This window comes from Puma concolor, chromosome A3 (genome assembly GCF_028749965.1).
Source record: "Puma concolor isolate L17-30 chromosome A3, mPumCon1.1.hap2, whole genome shotgun sequence".
NCBI classification, from domain to species: domain Eukaryota; kingdom Metazoa; phylum Chordata; class Mammalia; order Carnivora; family Felidae; genus Puma; species Puma concolor.
This window is the reverse complement of record NC_141669.1, coordinates 102,133,359-102,149,089: the sequence shown is the minus strand read 5'-3', so window position 1 is coordinate 102,149,089 and position 15,731 is coordinate 102,133,359. Positions and strand designations below refer to the sequence as shown.

The 15,731-nt window shown below is 37.2% G+C and overlaps 2 protein-coding genes across 17 annotated transcripts in view; both read right to left on the bottom strand.

Moving 5' to 3' along the window:
- The window catches only part of TASP1 (taspase 1), a 320,757-nt gene extending 305,494 nt beyond the window's left edge, over window positions 1-15,263 (bottom strand). For all 16 annotated transcript variants that reach the window (XR_015249356.1, XR_015249355.1, XR_015249357.1 and 13 more), the window contains exons 1-3: window positions 15,148-15,263; window positions 4,995-5,213; window positions 1,202-1,269 (exon numbers count right to left, since the gene is read on the bottom strand). Coding sequence is in view for 13 of the 16 variants with exons in the window: in XM_086701663.1 (XP_086557789.1) it covers window positions 1,202-1,269; window positions 4,995-5,139 (213 nt within the window). In the remaining 3 variants the exon portion in view is untranslated. The remainder of the gene's footprint in view (window positions 1-1,201; window positions 1,270-4,994; window positions 5,214-15,147) is intronic.
- LOC147582624 (uncharacterized) lies at window positions 10,559-15,477 on the bottom strand. The gene is made up of 2 exons (XM_086701676.1): window positions 11,316-15,477; window positions 10,559-11,281 (listed from the first exon to the last, which is right to left on the bottom strand). Exon 1 carries the CDS (start codon window positions 15,475-15,477, stop codon window positions 14,782-14,784), a length of 696 nt encoding a protein of 231 aa, XP_086557802.1. The 3' UTR covers window positions 10,559-11,281; window positions 11,316-14,781.
- Between the last annotated feature and the right edge of the window lie 254 nt (window positions 15,478-15,731).

Sequence of the window (15,731 nt, the reverse complement as noted above, 5' to 3'; positions counted from 1 at the left end):
TCTTGGAACATATCCCCCATAGATAAGGGCAGACCACTGTACAAAATATTGAGATAAACAAATAATGTTCTTTTGTAATATGAATTATACAGAGTAACAGCCTATAAAATCACCTTATTTCTTAAGTATAAAGGGGAGAGAGAGAAGGAAAACTGATTTCTAAATGAACAATTAAAGCTCCAATTTAGTCAACAAAAGAAAATGCTCAAAAATTAAGAGCTGTATTCCTCATTAAGCTTTTAATAAGTTCATTCATTGTATAGATTGAGAAGGCTGATTATACATTCAAAATGTATTAGGATTCTAGGACTATAGTGATATAAAACATTTCAGACAATAAAAACTTTCAAAATTAAAAAATAAGAAAAAATATGAAATAGTTTAGAGAACTTCTAGCTTCATTATAAATTTAAAAAACGATAAAATCCCTATAACAAAATTTTCTTACTTATGGGATTTCATTAATGACTCATAATCTTTCTTTTCAATGGTATTTAAATATAAACGAAAAGAGCAGGGAGAGACCCAAATTTACTCGATATATAATATCCATTAACATTGTATTTGCATAAAAAGTAATGGATGCTTTGCCAGTAAGAGTATACAGTCAAGATCAAAATACAAACAAACAATATTACTTCTGAGTCCATTCCTGCATCCAAATTAAGTATTCAACAATTTAGCAAAACCTCAAAAACCAAAGAGAAAAAAAAGCACAACTGAGAACAAGGGCAAAGTTAAACTCAGGAATGACAATGAATTTGCTATGATACAAACTACATAATGAAAAACAGAAGGAAAAAGTACAGGATAATCTCCCTAAGAAAGTACCCATTTTAATTTTTTATTACTTATTTTCTTCTCTTCATTGAAAGATACACTGACTGCCTTTGAAATGTTTTCCCTACTCCTTCAATGGAGCTCAATGCCTTTGCAAAGATTAAAAGATATATGATTATGTGCCCACATTTCCAAAAATACAGACTTTAATCTGGGAAAGGGAGGGAAAGATCTAAGCATCATTTGGAGAATAAAAAACACAAACAAAACAAAACAAAAGACCCCGCAAATATGAGCAAAATAATTTCATGGCGCAAACTAAAGACTCTCTTCTAATCAAACCTTAAAATTTTGAATTTCAAGGTAAAGCTGCTTGCTGGTCAAAACTGAAATGTTTCCATCATACACACTCTGTTCATACCTTCTGACAAGCTCGTTTACATACATGTTTATATTCCTTGGCTTTGGACTCAGAATGATAACCCGCACCTGTAGTGGAAAAAAACAACCGATTGCTAGTCATCATTAAAATATCAGAGATTTTGCTTATATCATATAAATAGTTCATACAAACTAATGCTCCCTTGGTGACAATAAAAGTATTATCCTACATGTATGGAGTTTTCAAAATCTAATCGCCTCCTTCTCTACCATAGCCTTTTTAATGCCATGCCTTACCTTCTTTTTCAAAGGCTATTTTCCTGACAGAGGCACTAAAAATAGCTCATATCCCCAAAGGGACTCCACCAAGATCATCTCCTTTCAAAAACCTCTCTCCAAAGTCAGGTTTTTTTTGTTTTTTTTTTTTTTTTGGTCTGGAGTTGATAACCCAGGAGGTGTCAGGGACAGCGTCCCTTCACTTTCCTTTCTGTTGACCTTTAGAAAGCCCCTGCCATTTGGCAAATAACTGCTCAGAATCCTGAATCCTTAAAAATAACCAGAAAACTAGGTAGTTTCTACATAACATTTGAAGTTATTTCCCACAACCACCAAAATACCATCACTGCTATCCAAACTTTTTACACCCTCTCACTGCTGGACTGTTGCTCAGGGTGTCTCTGAAACCTCAGTGACAGCACATTCATGTATGTCTATAAGAAATCCTGGTGTCCCTGTCTCTTAAACACCCAGCAACCTACTCAAGAGAATGGCTCTGAAATCTGTTGCCCTAAGAGGGTGAATACTTGCTTAGTTAGGGATTTGAGAATAATATAAATAAGAAAGAGGGGCGCCTGGGTGGCGCAGTCGGTTAAGCGTCCGACTTCAGCCAGGTCACGATCTCGCGGTCCGTGAGTTCGAGCCCCGCGTCGGGCTCTGGGCTGATGGCTCAGAGCCTGAGCCTGTTTCCGATTCTGTGCCTCCCTCTCTCTCTGCCCCTCACCTGTTCACGCTCTGTCTCTGTCCCAAAAATAAATAAACGTTGAAAAAAAAAAAAAAAAAAGAAACCAAGACAAGGGCCCTGAAACTCTCTTGATGATTAGGCTTCTAAACAAAGTTCTTTAACAGAGAACTCTGAATCACTTCCCCCAACTCCCCTGAACCAAGGCCCTACAGGGGTCCAACATAAAGAAGGTTAAGAACTGCATTTCTAAGCCTCAGGGCTGTTCATGTAGGCCTACAGACTCTAACACAAATCTAACCCACCTTTCCTCAAGTCAGAGAAAAAACTAGCCCATGAAGCTATCAATCAGGGACCCAGGAGAGCAGAAAAGATGCAAAACCAACAGGAATCCATACACCCAAATTCTAATCCTATTTCTCAAGAGAACTGCGAAACTTCATACAGCCTATGCCAATATTTAACAGGCCTCTTTTCATGCTTCTCTAACAGGTCTGTCGCCTTAGATCTAGGGGCCTCAATCTTTCAGCAGTATTTCCCAAATCATGGGACACTATTGCTAAATAAATAACTTTAGTGTATGGATGACAGTTCTAATAGGATTAACATACAACTCCCCTTTGAATAAGGGGAAAGTCTCAGCATGGCCACAATACATCTTTAATATCTGGTTAACATTTGCTAATTTCTCTATTTAACAAAGGAAAGGTAGGCTCAGGATCTAAGCCACAGACATGCAACAGGATTTAGCTAAAATTTAATTACACTGGTTTGGTTATTTACACTGTAAATTACACTGTATTTAAAGTTATTTTTGGGGCACCTGGGTGGCTCAGTTGGTTGAGCGTCCAACTTTGGCTCAGGTCATGATCTCGCGGTCTGTGAGTTCAAGCCCGGCGTCAGACTCTGTGCTGACAGCTCATAGCCTGGAGCCTGTTTCAGATTCTGTGTCTCCCTCTCTCTCTGCCCCTCCCCAGCTCATGCTCTGTCTCTATCTCAAAAATAAATAAACCTTAAAAAAATTTTTTTTAAGTTATTTTCTCCTCATGCAAGTGATACTGACATTTCATTTGAGTAAAGATAAGTTTCAGCTTTAAAGTTTTAAGGTAAAAAGTGTTCAGCCTTTTGATATTAGGTAAACAGTATAGGTAGTATACAGACTAGGAAAAATCAAGAACCTAAGACTCAAATAAATGACTAAAATTTGGGCAAGTCTCCTCTAGTGGGGGGGAAAAAAGCTTTAAGATCTCTACAATGGATAAGGAATTGAAATTTCGTCCCTTAAATGTGCAAAATATATATTTCTCCATGATCAGTCTATCTGACCTTCTAATGGTTTAGAAAAAGAGTCACTCTAATCCACATAATTTCCGCCTATTACTGCTGGCCCCAACACCAACTTATCTAAGATATCTAAGAGCCATTCCCATCCAGTGAGTAAAAGAAGAGGGACATTACCATGACAGTCATAAAAAGCAATGCTTTCCAACTAATCAAAAGCTCTATGTTGTTGCTTGTCAAAAATTTTAAACCTTTCTTGTATGTTTGTCACATACTCATTCTAAATAAAATAACACTGGGTACTACAAAAGGTGCACCATCAACATTATAGTAGGAAGAGCCCCGGACTAGGAGTCTGAAGGCAGGCATTCCTGGTCCCAAGTCTACTTCTAACTGGGTTATTTCTAAAATTTACCTCATTTCTTTGTAAAAATCTTTTGAAAGAAAAGCAAATTGAACCTGGGTTTCTTAGATTCTCCTGGATTAGATTCTGTAAGACTCCCCAAGTTATCTAGTCTAGATATAGCCAAAGTTTAATGACCAGGCAGGACACCAGTTTGGCAAGAAAAAACAATTCTACTCCTCACCCCATATCAAAGATAATCTTGATCCCACCCTGTTTGACTGTCTGAGGAAAGTTAAAAGGAGATCCAGCCATTCCTTCTCCCTTCACAGAAGTCATGCATTTTAGATAAATGCAGGCAAATAAAAATGACTAAAGGGAAAAAAAAAAAAAAAGCCTGCTGAGAGCAGAGCTGCACTGCTCTGAAATCCAAAATCCTCAATGAGTGGGGACCCAGGAGTTGAACTTCACTGTGTCTGTCCCCCAGATCCTCTGAAGTAGAGATTATGGGCTGATGTATTACCAAAAGCACTAGACTGGGACTAAGGGTCCACATAAGGGTTTCTCAACCTGGATCTAGCGCAAACTAGCCATGAGGCTGGAGCTACTTAATCTCTCTTCCTCATTTTTAGTATTAAGGCAAACTAACTCCATGATCGTATAATTCTATTCTAAAAAGGCCACAACTCAATATGGGGTCAGTAAAATTTCTCAGTAGCATTATTTTTAAAAACAGAAACTAGAGTTTAAGAAATGACTTTGGGGGCACCTGAGTGGCTCAGTCGGTTAAGCATCTGACTCTTGGTTTCAGCTCAGGTCATGATCTTGCACTTTCGTGGGTTCAAGCCCCACATCGGGCTGTGCACTGGCAGTGTGGAGCCTGCTTAGGATTCTCTCTCTTCATCTCTCTCTGCACCTGCCCCACTCACACTGTCTCTCTCAAAATAAATAAATAAACTTAAAAAAAATTACTTTGTCTGATTCTAACACTACTTAATTATACCTATTACATATAGGGGGTGAAAGTAAGTAACAGGGTAGAGAAGTAAAGAAGACATAAGAAGAGCTGTCAGTATAAGATCTTCCAAGTAGGGAATAGGAGAGGCCTGTATTGAAGTCACTCTTTGGTTCCAACTCCTCTCTGGCAGTTTGCCTCCTCCAGACATGAAATTCAATTCTCAGTGTACTTCAAGGCAAGAAAAAAAAAATCAACATTATTTTCATCTTCCGACTCACCCACTTAGAGCTTACCTGCATGTACCAACACAAAGCCCCCTCGCTTCTCCTTATGGGATTGCTTTGTTTCCAACTCTTTGACTGTTATTTTAGCAGCCGAAACCTGAGATGATCTGGAAGGCAGCCCTTCTCCAGAACTCATCCCCTTCTCCATGGTCATTCTCTGAGATTACCATCTTCTATTGGGGAAAGTGCATACTTCCATCCAAAAGTAATTGCAGGAGAAGAAGTACCCTAAAGAAAAACAGCCAAAGATGGTATACATTTCCCTCTCTAACACAAACATAACTTATACAAATATGCGCAAAGATAACTTTCCAAAAACCTAATTTTAAAGTCATTTAACTGGATAATACAAAGAATATGAAAAGGTAAGATTTAAATCTCTGTCCACAGACAGTACTTGCTTGAAGTCATATAAACAAAAGAACTGTTGAAAAAAGACTTCCTACTGAGTCTAAAGATATTTTATCTTTCACTGCATATACACTGTAGAAAACCTCAATATAACTTAAATATTACTTTCTACTCCCTCCAAACCAAATACTAATAATCTCTGGGACATTGTAGAATCAAAGATGGTGCCTTGATATAAAGCCCAGGTCGCAGCTTACTTTTTTCACCAGCTTTATTGCGACATAACTGACATATAACATTATGTAAATTTGCGTACAAAATGATTTGACACACACACATACTGTGAAATGATCACCACAATAATATCAGTTAACATGTCCATCACCTCACATAGTTTTTTGTGTGATGCGAAAATTTAAGATCTATAAATTGCTGCTTAAAGATCTGAAGCAACAGATTCGCACTTGCCTGTGAAGAACTTAAGACAAACAGTACAATGCTCCACAGCTTGACTGTAAAACATAAATGCTAACAAAATTGTAAGACCAAACCAAGAAATGAAAATAACAACACTCGTGCAAATACTTAATTTTCATGAAAAGCTTTGTTTCTGAGGTGCTCGACAGATGACATATAAAATGTAATGAGACAAACTAAAAACAACTTATACCACCAAGTTCCTAATTTTTCTCACAAGCTCACAAGCTTCTAGCAATCTTGGCTTCACAACAGTAATTATGGTATGGCAGAACATATCTCAGATTAGGGAAAAATGAATCATTTAAAAATCAACACAGAGATTTAAAGAAAATCTGACAGTCGGGTGGCTGACATAAACACCTAGATTCATACTGTCAGGTAAAAATCTGTACTTTATTCTAAAATGGGGAGGGGAATAAGTCTTTCTTTTCTAATATAAAACATAAATAGTAGTATAAAAAGTGACTTAGCTGCCTAATCCAAAAAACTGGTGTTTCTCAAAGTGTGGTCTGCAGACTAGGGTTTGCTACCAGTGTGCAAGAGATTGTTATTTCATTAATATTTTAATTGGTTTGTATACACATTTTCAATAAACAATGTGTACAACTTGTGTAATTTTTTTTCTATTTCCTTGTTCTGTTTATATTTTTGAAGCAATTTTATCTATTAAATATAATAAAAAAATTGAGCTTTTATTTTTATCTTTCATTCACAGTTCCATACTTCCATTTTGTTTGGGGTTTAGTTCTTTGGTTTGGGGTTTTGGTCTTTTGCACTTTACAAAATAAATAGTCAACAATGGATTGAAAATTTTTTTAAGTTGGTTCTTTACACCAGAGGTGGTCTGAGAAGCACTGCAATATAGTATTTTAACTTCTTTTAATTCTTGGTTAAAAAGAGTCCATTGAGTTAGTATCAAAAATCTATGAAGAACTTACCAAACTCAACACCCAAAAAGCAAATAATCCAGTGAAGAAATGGGCAGAAGACATGAATAGACACTTTTCCAAAGAAGACATCCAGATGGCTAACAGACACATGAAAAGATGTTCAACATTGCTCATCATCAGGGAAACACAAATTAAAACCACAATGAGATACCATCTCACACCAGTCAGAGTGGCTAAAATTAACAACTCAGGAAATAACAGATGTTGGCAAGGATGTGAAGAAACGGGAACTCTCTTGCAGTGTTGGTGGGAATACAAACTGGTACGGCCACTCTGGAAAACAGTGTGGAGGTTCCTCAAAAAATTAAAAATAGAACTACCCTACGACCCGGCAATTGCACTACTAGGCATTTATCCAAGGGATACAGGTGTGCTATTTAGAAGGGACGCACACACCGCCATGTTTATAGCAGCACTATCAACAATAGCCAAAGTATGGAAAGAGCCCAAATGTCCATCGATGGATGAATGGGTAAAGAAGATATGGTATATATATACAATGGAGTATTACTCGGCAATCAAAAAGAATGAAATCTTGCCATCTGCAACTACGTGGATGGAACTGGAGGGTATTACGCTAAGTGAAATAAGTCAGTCAGAGAAAGACGGGTATCATATGTTCTCATTCATATGTGGAATTTGAGAAACTTAACAGACGATCACGGGGAAGGGAAGGAAAAATAGGATAAAAACAGAGAGGGAGGCAAACCATGACTCTTAAATACAGAGAGCAAATTGAGGATTGGTGGGGGTGGGTAAAATGGCTGATGAGCTTTAAGGAAGGCACTAGTTGGGATGAGCACTGGGTGTTATACGTAAATGATGAATCATTGGATTCTACTGAAACCAGGACTACACTGCATGTTATCTCACTTGAGAATAAAAAAATTAAAAAATAAAATAAAATAAAATGAAGTAAAATAAAATGAAGTAAAATAAAATAAAATAAAATAAAATAAAATAAAATAAAATAAAATAAAATAAAATAAAATAAAATAAAATAAAATAAAAGTTTGATAGAAAAAAAAAAGAGTCCAGTGAATTTTTATCACAGAACATTTCATTTAAAGGACAAATAGCTTTTAGTCGCCTGGGTGGCTCAGTCAGTTAAGCGTCCAACTCTTAGTTTCAGCTCAGATGATGGTTTCACAATTCGTGGGTTCAAGCCTGACATCGGGCTCTGTGCTGATAGCCCTGACAGAAGGGTTCTCTCTCTCTCTCTCTCTCTCTCTCTCTCTCTGTCGCTCCTCCACTCACACTGTCTCTCTCTCAAAATAAATAAGCTTTAAAAAATATATATATTTTTTTAAAAAGGACAAATAGAGGTTTGTTTTTTTTATGTTTATTTATTAACTTTGAGACAGTGTTAGCCTGAGTGGGGTGAGGCAGAGAGGACGAAAGAGAAAGAATCCCAAGCAGGCTCCCCACATCCATTCACAGCCCAATGCAGGGCTCACTCTCCCTAAGGATGAGATCATGACCTGAGCCAAAACCAGAGGTGGAGGCTTAACTGACTGAGCCACCCAGGTGTCCCTAAAGGACAGATAGTTTTAAATCAAAAAATATACTTGCTGTTGTACTAAAATGTTTATATATATTCATAAATGCAGGAAGAAAATTTGGATTACAAAAGAATGCTGATATTGATTAAATAAACATGAATTGAAATGCCTGCTTTTGTTTTTGTTTTGTGGTTATTGCTGACTTTCTAAGGAAGGATTCTATTCTAATGACTTCACTTATTTGACTTAGGTTATTTAGTTATTTCTCTTTGGTTATTTCACTTATTTGACTTTGGTTACTACTTATTCATGTGTCAGTTGACCAAGTGGATTTTTTTTTTTTAATTTTTTTTCGAAGTGGAATTTAAATGATTAGCATACATGCCATCATGTCTGACCCAGCCATGAAATGAGCTTAGGCCCAATAGTCCCACAAAAACAGGTGGAGTGAAAACTCAGGCCTCGGAAAATTAAGAGTTTCAGTTAAAATGAACACACATCCAAGCAGTATGAGTTATTAAACTTCAAGCTACTCTGACTCACCATTATCAGATGCATTCTTTCATAAATAAGAAACTGAAACACCTATATTTTACAATGAATAAGTGTGATGTAATAGCATTTTAATATATATGAGAGATTTAAAAACATTGCTTCTCAGGCTTATCTGAAAAAAATAAAATGTGGAAGATGAATTAATATGCTATTTCTTGAGCAATCTACCATCCCTCAGAGAGAGAATATCTGAAATATATTTAGCTAATCATGTCATCTCCATAAACTCCTCCAAAAATGTTGGCCCGAAGGTTCTGCTGGACTAGGAAAGGAACTTAAATACACAGGCTATCCAATGTACAACTCTGGCCTCCAACTCCCAATGGTTACCGGAATGTTTTAAGTTCAATCAGAAATGAAGCAACTTCTACTCCAACATCAGTTTTTGTTTAACTCAAAACCTATTAAAGGTCTGACCTAATAAATAACGAGTTCCAACAAAAGACTTAAAAAAAAAAAAGACAACAAAGGGCAAATGGGCAAATCCCAGTTCATAGAAAAATTATACAACGGTTTAAACAGATCAAAAAAGGCTAAACCTCACTCAAAAGAAAGATACAAAACAAAACTACACCCAAATGCCATTTTTTAACTTGGGTTGGCCAACATCCAAATTATATCACGTTTTGAGGCAATTGAGAATCAGGAGTTCTCACACACTATAGTAGTAACCTAAAGATGACAGAACTGAACAAGAGCAATTTGGCAAAATCAATCAAAATTAGGAATGCACACTGAAGGATTATTTGCAATAGTAAAAATATGAACCAACAATATGTCTTAATGTAAGTGGTTAAAAATAAAAGCATCCTTTGGAAAAAATGAGAATATTCTTGATAAAGAAATACAGATTGACTAATCTTAAAGATATTTTGGTAAGCAAAAAAGGCATAGTACAGATGTACATGCAATACCATATTTTGAGGGAATGGGGAAAAAGTAATACAGCTAAATATATACGCAAAGTACAAATCTGCAAGAATATGCCAAAAAAAAAATACTATAATAGTGGCCACCAGAAGAAGATTTGAATGACTAATGGACAAAAGTGGGGTGGAAATTTATTGTTCATAGTTTATAGCTTTCAATTCTTAAAAATCTAAACATATTATTTACAAAAAAAAAAAAAACCCAGCTCTTTTCTTTTTTTTTTTTTTTTTATGGAAACATGAAGTAACTAGCTAAATCCAAGTTCCAAAATAGAGCAAGCCTATGAGATCTCACTTAAAAACTTCAGTAAGGGGGGAAATGTCATATGCCGAAACTTCTCAATACCCATTCCACCTAGGGCAGGAATAGACAAAAGCATGGCCAAACCAACAATACTGCCCAAGAAGTCTGTTCTTGTTTTTCTGGATCTTGAACTTCTGAGGCCACACAAACTACAGGTAATCCAAAAAAAAAAAAAAAAAAAAAAAAAAAAAAAAACAAAGAAAAAGGAAAAAAAAAGATCATAGTGTTTGACCCCTACAGTTCAGACTAAGGAGTAAAAACTAAATCATTTCTGTAGACTAACATCAAATATCCCTGGGATTATTTTTTATCACATTTGTACTAATTGTTACAAATCATTATTTGAAATTGATGAAGCATACTTACATCAATATATTGATCCACAAGAAAAATGTCTAACATTTCAGCCAAGCTTTGAGGTAACATTCAACACACAAAGTTTCCAATGAAAGGAGATGCACAAACATGTTACAGTTTTACACAACTGAAAACAATTATATGGTTCATTTTTATAATGCTTTTATTTATGAATAATATACCTGAATATGGACATTTTGCAATTTTCCACTAGTGATGATATTAAAATTCATTTTATTATTTCTAACAAACACTGGCAACTTGTCCATCCTCCGCAACAGTTATGTCAAAAATTCAACAAAGTTAGCATATGACCCAATAATTTCACTCCTAGGTATATACTCAAGAGAACTGAAAACACAGCCACACAAAAAAACTGTACATGAATGTTTTTGGCAGAATTATTTATAATAGTCAAAAAATGATTAACAATTCAAATGTCCAAGAACTGATGATAAGCAAATATGGTACATTCATACAATGGCATATTATTTAGCCATAGAAAAAATAAGTACTGATACATAGTATGGCATGAATGAACCTTGAAAACAATCAAAGAAGTCAGACACAAAAGACTGCATATAGTATGCTTCCATTTATGTGAAATGTCCAGAGTAGGCAAGTCTAAGGAGACAGAAAGTAGATTAATGGTTGCCTTGGGCTGGGAGGCTAAAGGGGAATTGGAGAGTGACTGCTCATGGGGGCGGGCTTTCTTTTGATGGCAATAAAAATGTTCTAAAACTGATTGTGGTGATGGTTGCACAATTCTGAATATACTAAATACCACTGAGTTGTACACTTTAAGTGGATAAATTATATGATAAATGAATTCTATCTTAATAAAGCTGTTTGGAAAAAAACAAACTTCCTGCTTCACATAAATTGTATCTTTTCCAAGTTACCAAACTTAATGGCCTTTTCTGCTCACAACCCTTGTTCTCTAGATCCCCTAGAGATCTCCTAGATCCCCTGCTCTTCATGGCCCTCTGACCCTTCCCAACTTTGTCCTCTTACATGACTCCCTGTCCATGGACCAATTCTCAAATTTGAGCAATTTCATCCACTGCCAATCTTTCAAAACAATCATCCCTCAGTAAATCAGATGATTTGCAACTCTTTATCCTGTCTCTTGAGCTCTAGCCACAAGTCTCCTGCATAGCTCAACCTGGATCCTCTTCACTCTTAGCCTACCCAAAACAAACTCATCTTTCCATAGAAATCTAGTTCTTTACACATTACTCCTTATTTTGCTTAATAGCACTAATTTTTTTCTAACACACCTTCATGTCATCTAGGACTATACCTACTTTCCTAGTCTATAAGTTTCTCCCTCAAGCATTTAACTTCCTTTTCCCTACTGCCTTGACCCTTGTTCAGCTCACATACCTCTTAGCATAAATGTTACAAAAAGCATTTTAACTTTTCTCCCCAAATCCAGACTATTGTAAAACAACCAACTACAAAAGGCTGCCAAAATAAATCTCATAAAAGGACAACTCCAATCAAAACGAATAGCATGCCAAAAGACATGAACAGACAATACGCAAAAGAGGAAATATAAACTCGATATCCAATATTAAGGGAAGAATATTCAAAAAAATACAAATAAAAATGAAATCTTCCTAACTAGCACCGTACAGCCGCCATAAACTGATGTAACCATTTGAAAAGGAATTCGTCAGTATCAGGAGACTTAAAATGTGTAATTTTGTATATACTACCTTTCCAGAGATACTCTGTGTGAACTAGTCTACACTAAAGCACAAGTAACAATAATACTGTGGATACCTCTAAGGAGAACTGGGAGACTGAGGGGCAAAGATGAAAGGAAAACTTGATTTTCTAATAGCTTTATGTATTTGATTTTTTTTTTAAACCATGTACTATCTACAGGTTTAAGTTAGCCATCTCTGACACTAAGATGAATGTAAATTAATCTGATTATCAAGGCCAGAAAAGAAACTCAGAATAAAACATTGTTTCTGCTCTAGGGACTTTGAAGACACTGATTTAAGGTCTCAATCTTGACCCCATTTCTCTCAAAGACTGTTTTATTTTCCTACTGCATGTGATGACACTTTTTTTTTCTTTACACCACTTAGAAAACTACTGCATGTCCTGTTTGCCCCTGGTGTTGAAGTTTTTCACTCTAGATTTATTTAGTCTTTTAGAAACAGTTGAAAGAATAATAAGTCAGGGAACACATTCATCTTATAGCAAAAGGCTTTTGTAGAAATACAGCCCTTAAGCTATAGCAACTGATGGATAAAGAAACATTTTGCCACTCTTAACATCATGACATTGAAGGTTTAATGCCTCATTCAATGAGCTCCAAAACAGACTTATTTCATCTTTGACCCAGTAATTTCAATTTTGAGAACACTTTCTACCAAAATAACTTCAAACACAAAAAAGACTTTATGTCTTTTATGCTGTGTTTAACACAGGATAATATAGAAAAACAAAAATCTGGGAGTGACCTAAATATCCAACATAGAAAAATGGTTAACAAATGATAACCTTTATTATTTATGGTCAATATGTTTTCAACAAGGGTACCAAGGCCATTAAATGAGGAAAGGATAGTCTTCAAAAAATGGTGCTGGAAAAACTGAATAGCTACATGCAAAAGAATGAACGTGGAATCCTACTTATTCCTACCCACCTATTCCTTGATATACACAGATCAAGAACTAAATGTAAGAACTAAAATTATAAATTCTTAGGAAAAAACATAACCTTGCCTTTGACAATGGTGTTACATAGGACACCAAAAGCACAAGCAACCAAAGAAAATATAAATAAATTAGCATTCACCAAAAGGTTAAACGTTTATACTTCAAAGGAAAAAAGCAAAAAACAAAAAGAAACCCCACAAAATGGAAAGAAAAAAAAAAAAAAAAACCACTGCAAATTATATAACTGATAAAAGACTTGCCTCCAGACTATATAAAGAACTCATATAACATCAAAGTTTTTTAAATCTCAACATAAAAATGAGCAAAGGAATTAGACTGACATTTCTCCAAAGATACAAAAAAGGCTAATAAGCATATGGAAAGATGCTCAACATTACTAGCCATCAGGGAAATGGAAATCAAAACCACAGTGAGATACCATTTCATAAGCAATAGCATAGCTGTAATTCAAAAGATAGATAATAAGTGCCAACAAGGATATGGAGAAATCAGAACCCTCTTATCCTGCTGGACAGACCACTTTGGAAAACATCTGGCAGCTCCTCAAAAAGTTCAATGTAGTTACCATATGACCCAGCATTTCCACTCCTAGATATATACCCAAAAGAACTGAAAACCTATAACCACACAGAAACCTGTACCTGAATGTTTACAGAATTATTCATAATAGTCAAAGAGAATTCAATTCAAATATCCAATTGATGATGGATAAACAAAACGTGGCATATTCATATAATGGAATATTATTCAGCCATTAAGAAGGAAAGCAGTACTGATACATAATACAACATAGATGAACCTTGAAAACATTATGCTAAGTAAAAGAAGGCAGATACAAAAGGCCACATATTATATAGTTCCATTTGCATGAAATGTCCAGAATAGGAAAATCAATAGACACAAAAGTGGATTAGTGGCTGCTAGGGACTGGGGGATCAAATGGGAAGTGATTATAATGGGCAGTTTCTTTTGTAGATGATGAAAATGTTCTGGAACTATATAGTGGTGATAGGTGCACAACTCTATCAGTATAGTAAAAAACAATGAAATTTACAATTTAAAAGGATGGGTTTATGGTATGTTAATTATATCTAAAGGGAAAAAAAGATCTATGCAATGGATGCAATGTACAAAAATTATGCTTTTTGGTTATAACCACACTTTATACACACACACACTATAATCACAAATAGGTTGAGAATTTGCTATTTAAAAAAAAGGAAAGGGATCAAAATGCTGGGTTGGTAAAACTACAGGTGATCTCTTTATAATTATTTCTGCGTTCTCCAGATATTCTTTAATAAGCATGCACTGCTTTTTACGAGTGGGGGTGGAGCTTTATTTAAAACAAACAAAAAAGGAAACTGTTTTAACTCCCGAGTGTATAAAAATTCCTTAGGTTAGTATTCAACGATCTCAGTCACATGGTCCCGAAAATACCTTTCCTTTCCCCTCCCCTACAGAGGCGAGTCAAGTTAAACTCCCTCCTTCCGGAAACACGATGCCCTCTATTTCCAGGGCTGCTCCAGCTCCTGTTTTCCACCCTCCTCTCCATCTTCTCGGTCCTTTCCTCCGCCGCCGCCTGAGCAGTAAATGCTAACGTCCTGACGGACCCTAACCAGGCCTCTTACACCACGGGGCTGCCCTGGCCCCAACCCGCCACGCACGACTAGGGCGCACACTCTCGGGTCTCTGCGAGCCTCCGACTCGGAGAACCCCGCAGCCCGCACTGCAAAGTGAGTGAAGGACAGTGAGGACTGCCCACACACAGACAGCCCCTTCCTCGGAGAAGCAATGAGACCGCCAAGCTGGAGCCAACGCTGAGAAGGGACCGACACGGGCGCCACGCGCGACCGAGGGGCCGAGGGACGTCCCGGATCCGCTCCTTCAGCACCGCCCCAGGCAAGTGGGCATCATGCGCGCCGCCCCCTCCCGGCCCCGGAGAGGATGTCCCGGTGAGCGTACGGGGCCTGGACAGAGGCAGCGCCGCCGCGGCTGCAGCAGCGCGGACAGCGTGAGAAAGAGGGACACTCACCCGCGTCAGCCCCGAGCCTTCACAGCACCGGAAGTAGTCACCCGCCCGTTGCCAGGGTGAGGAAGCGGGGCTTACGTCAAGCTTTTCCATTGGGCATGCGCCTAGCCACGTGGCCGGAAGCTTACGCCCACGCGCTGATCTGACTCGGCCCACTGCTAGCGAACGTTTCACCTGGCCGCAGAAGTTCTGCGTGGAGTTCACCTGGAGCTTCGTTCTGAGCTGCGCAGGCGCTGTAGCCTGTCTCCCCTCAACCAGCCTCTTAGTGAGCCGTCGTCCTGTGACTGTTAACTGATCCGAGTGGTTTGGCAGACCAGCGATGTGACAGGACATGAAATTAGAGCAGCCATGATTTAATGAAGTGACACTTCAGAACTTATTTTACTTTGTCTTTGCAGCACCCCCCCCCCCCCCCCCGCCTGGCCCCATACAGTAGGGAAAACTACAGTTCTGCCCGGATTCCATATGGGAGGTGAGAGCTAGCCCTGCCCTGGGGACAATAGAAGTGTGAATAACCTTTCTTTTACACGTAGCATCCAAGATCAAGATCCAGCAACAATGTAATCCCTCTAATGTTTCTTTGTAAC

Coding starts and splice junctions, on each gene's coding strand:
- LOC147582624 (XM_086701676.1), bottom strand. CDS start 15,477: ATGTCCTGTCACATCGCTGGTCTGCCAAACCACTCGGATCAGTTAACA.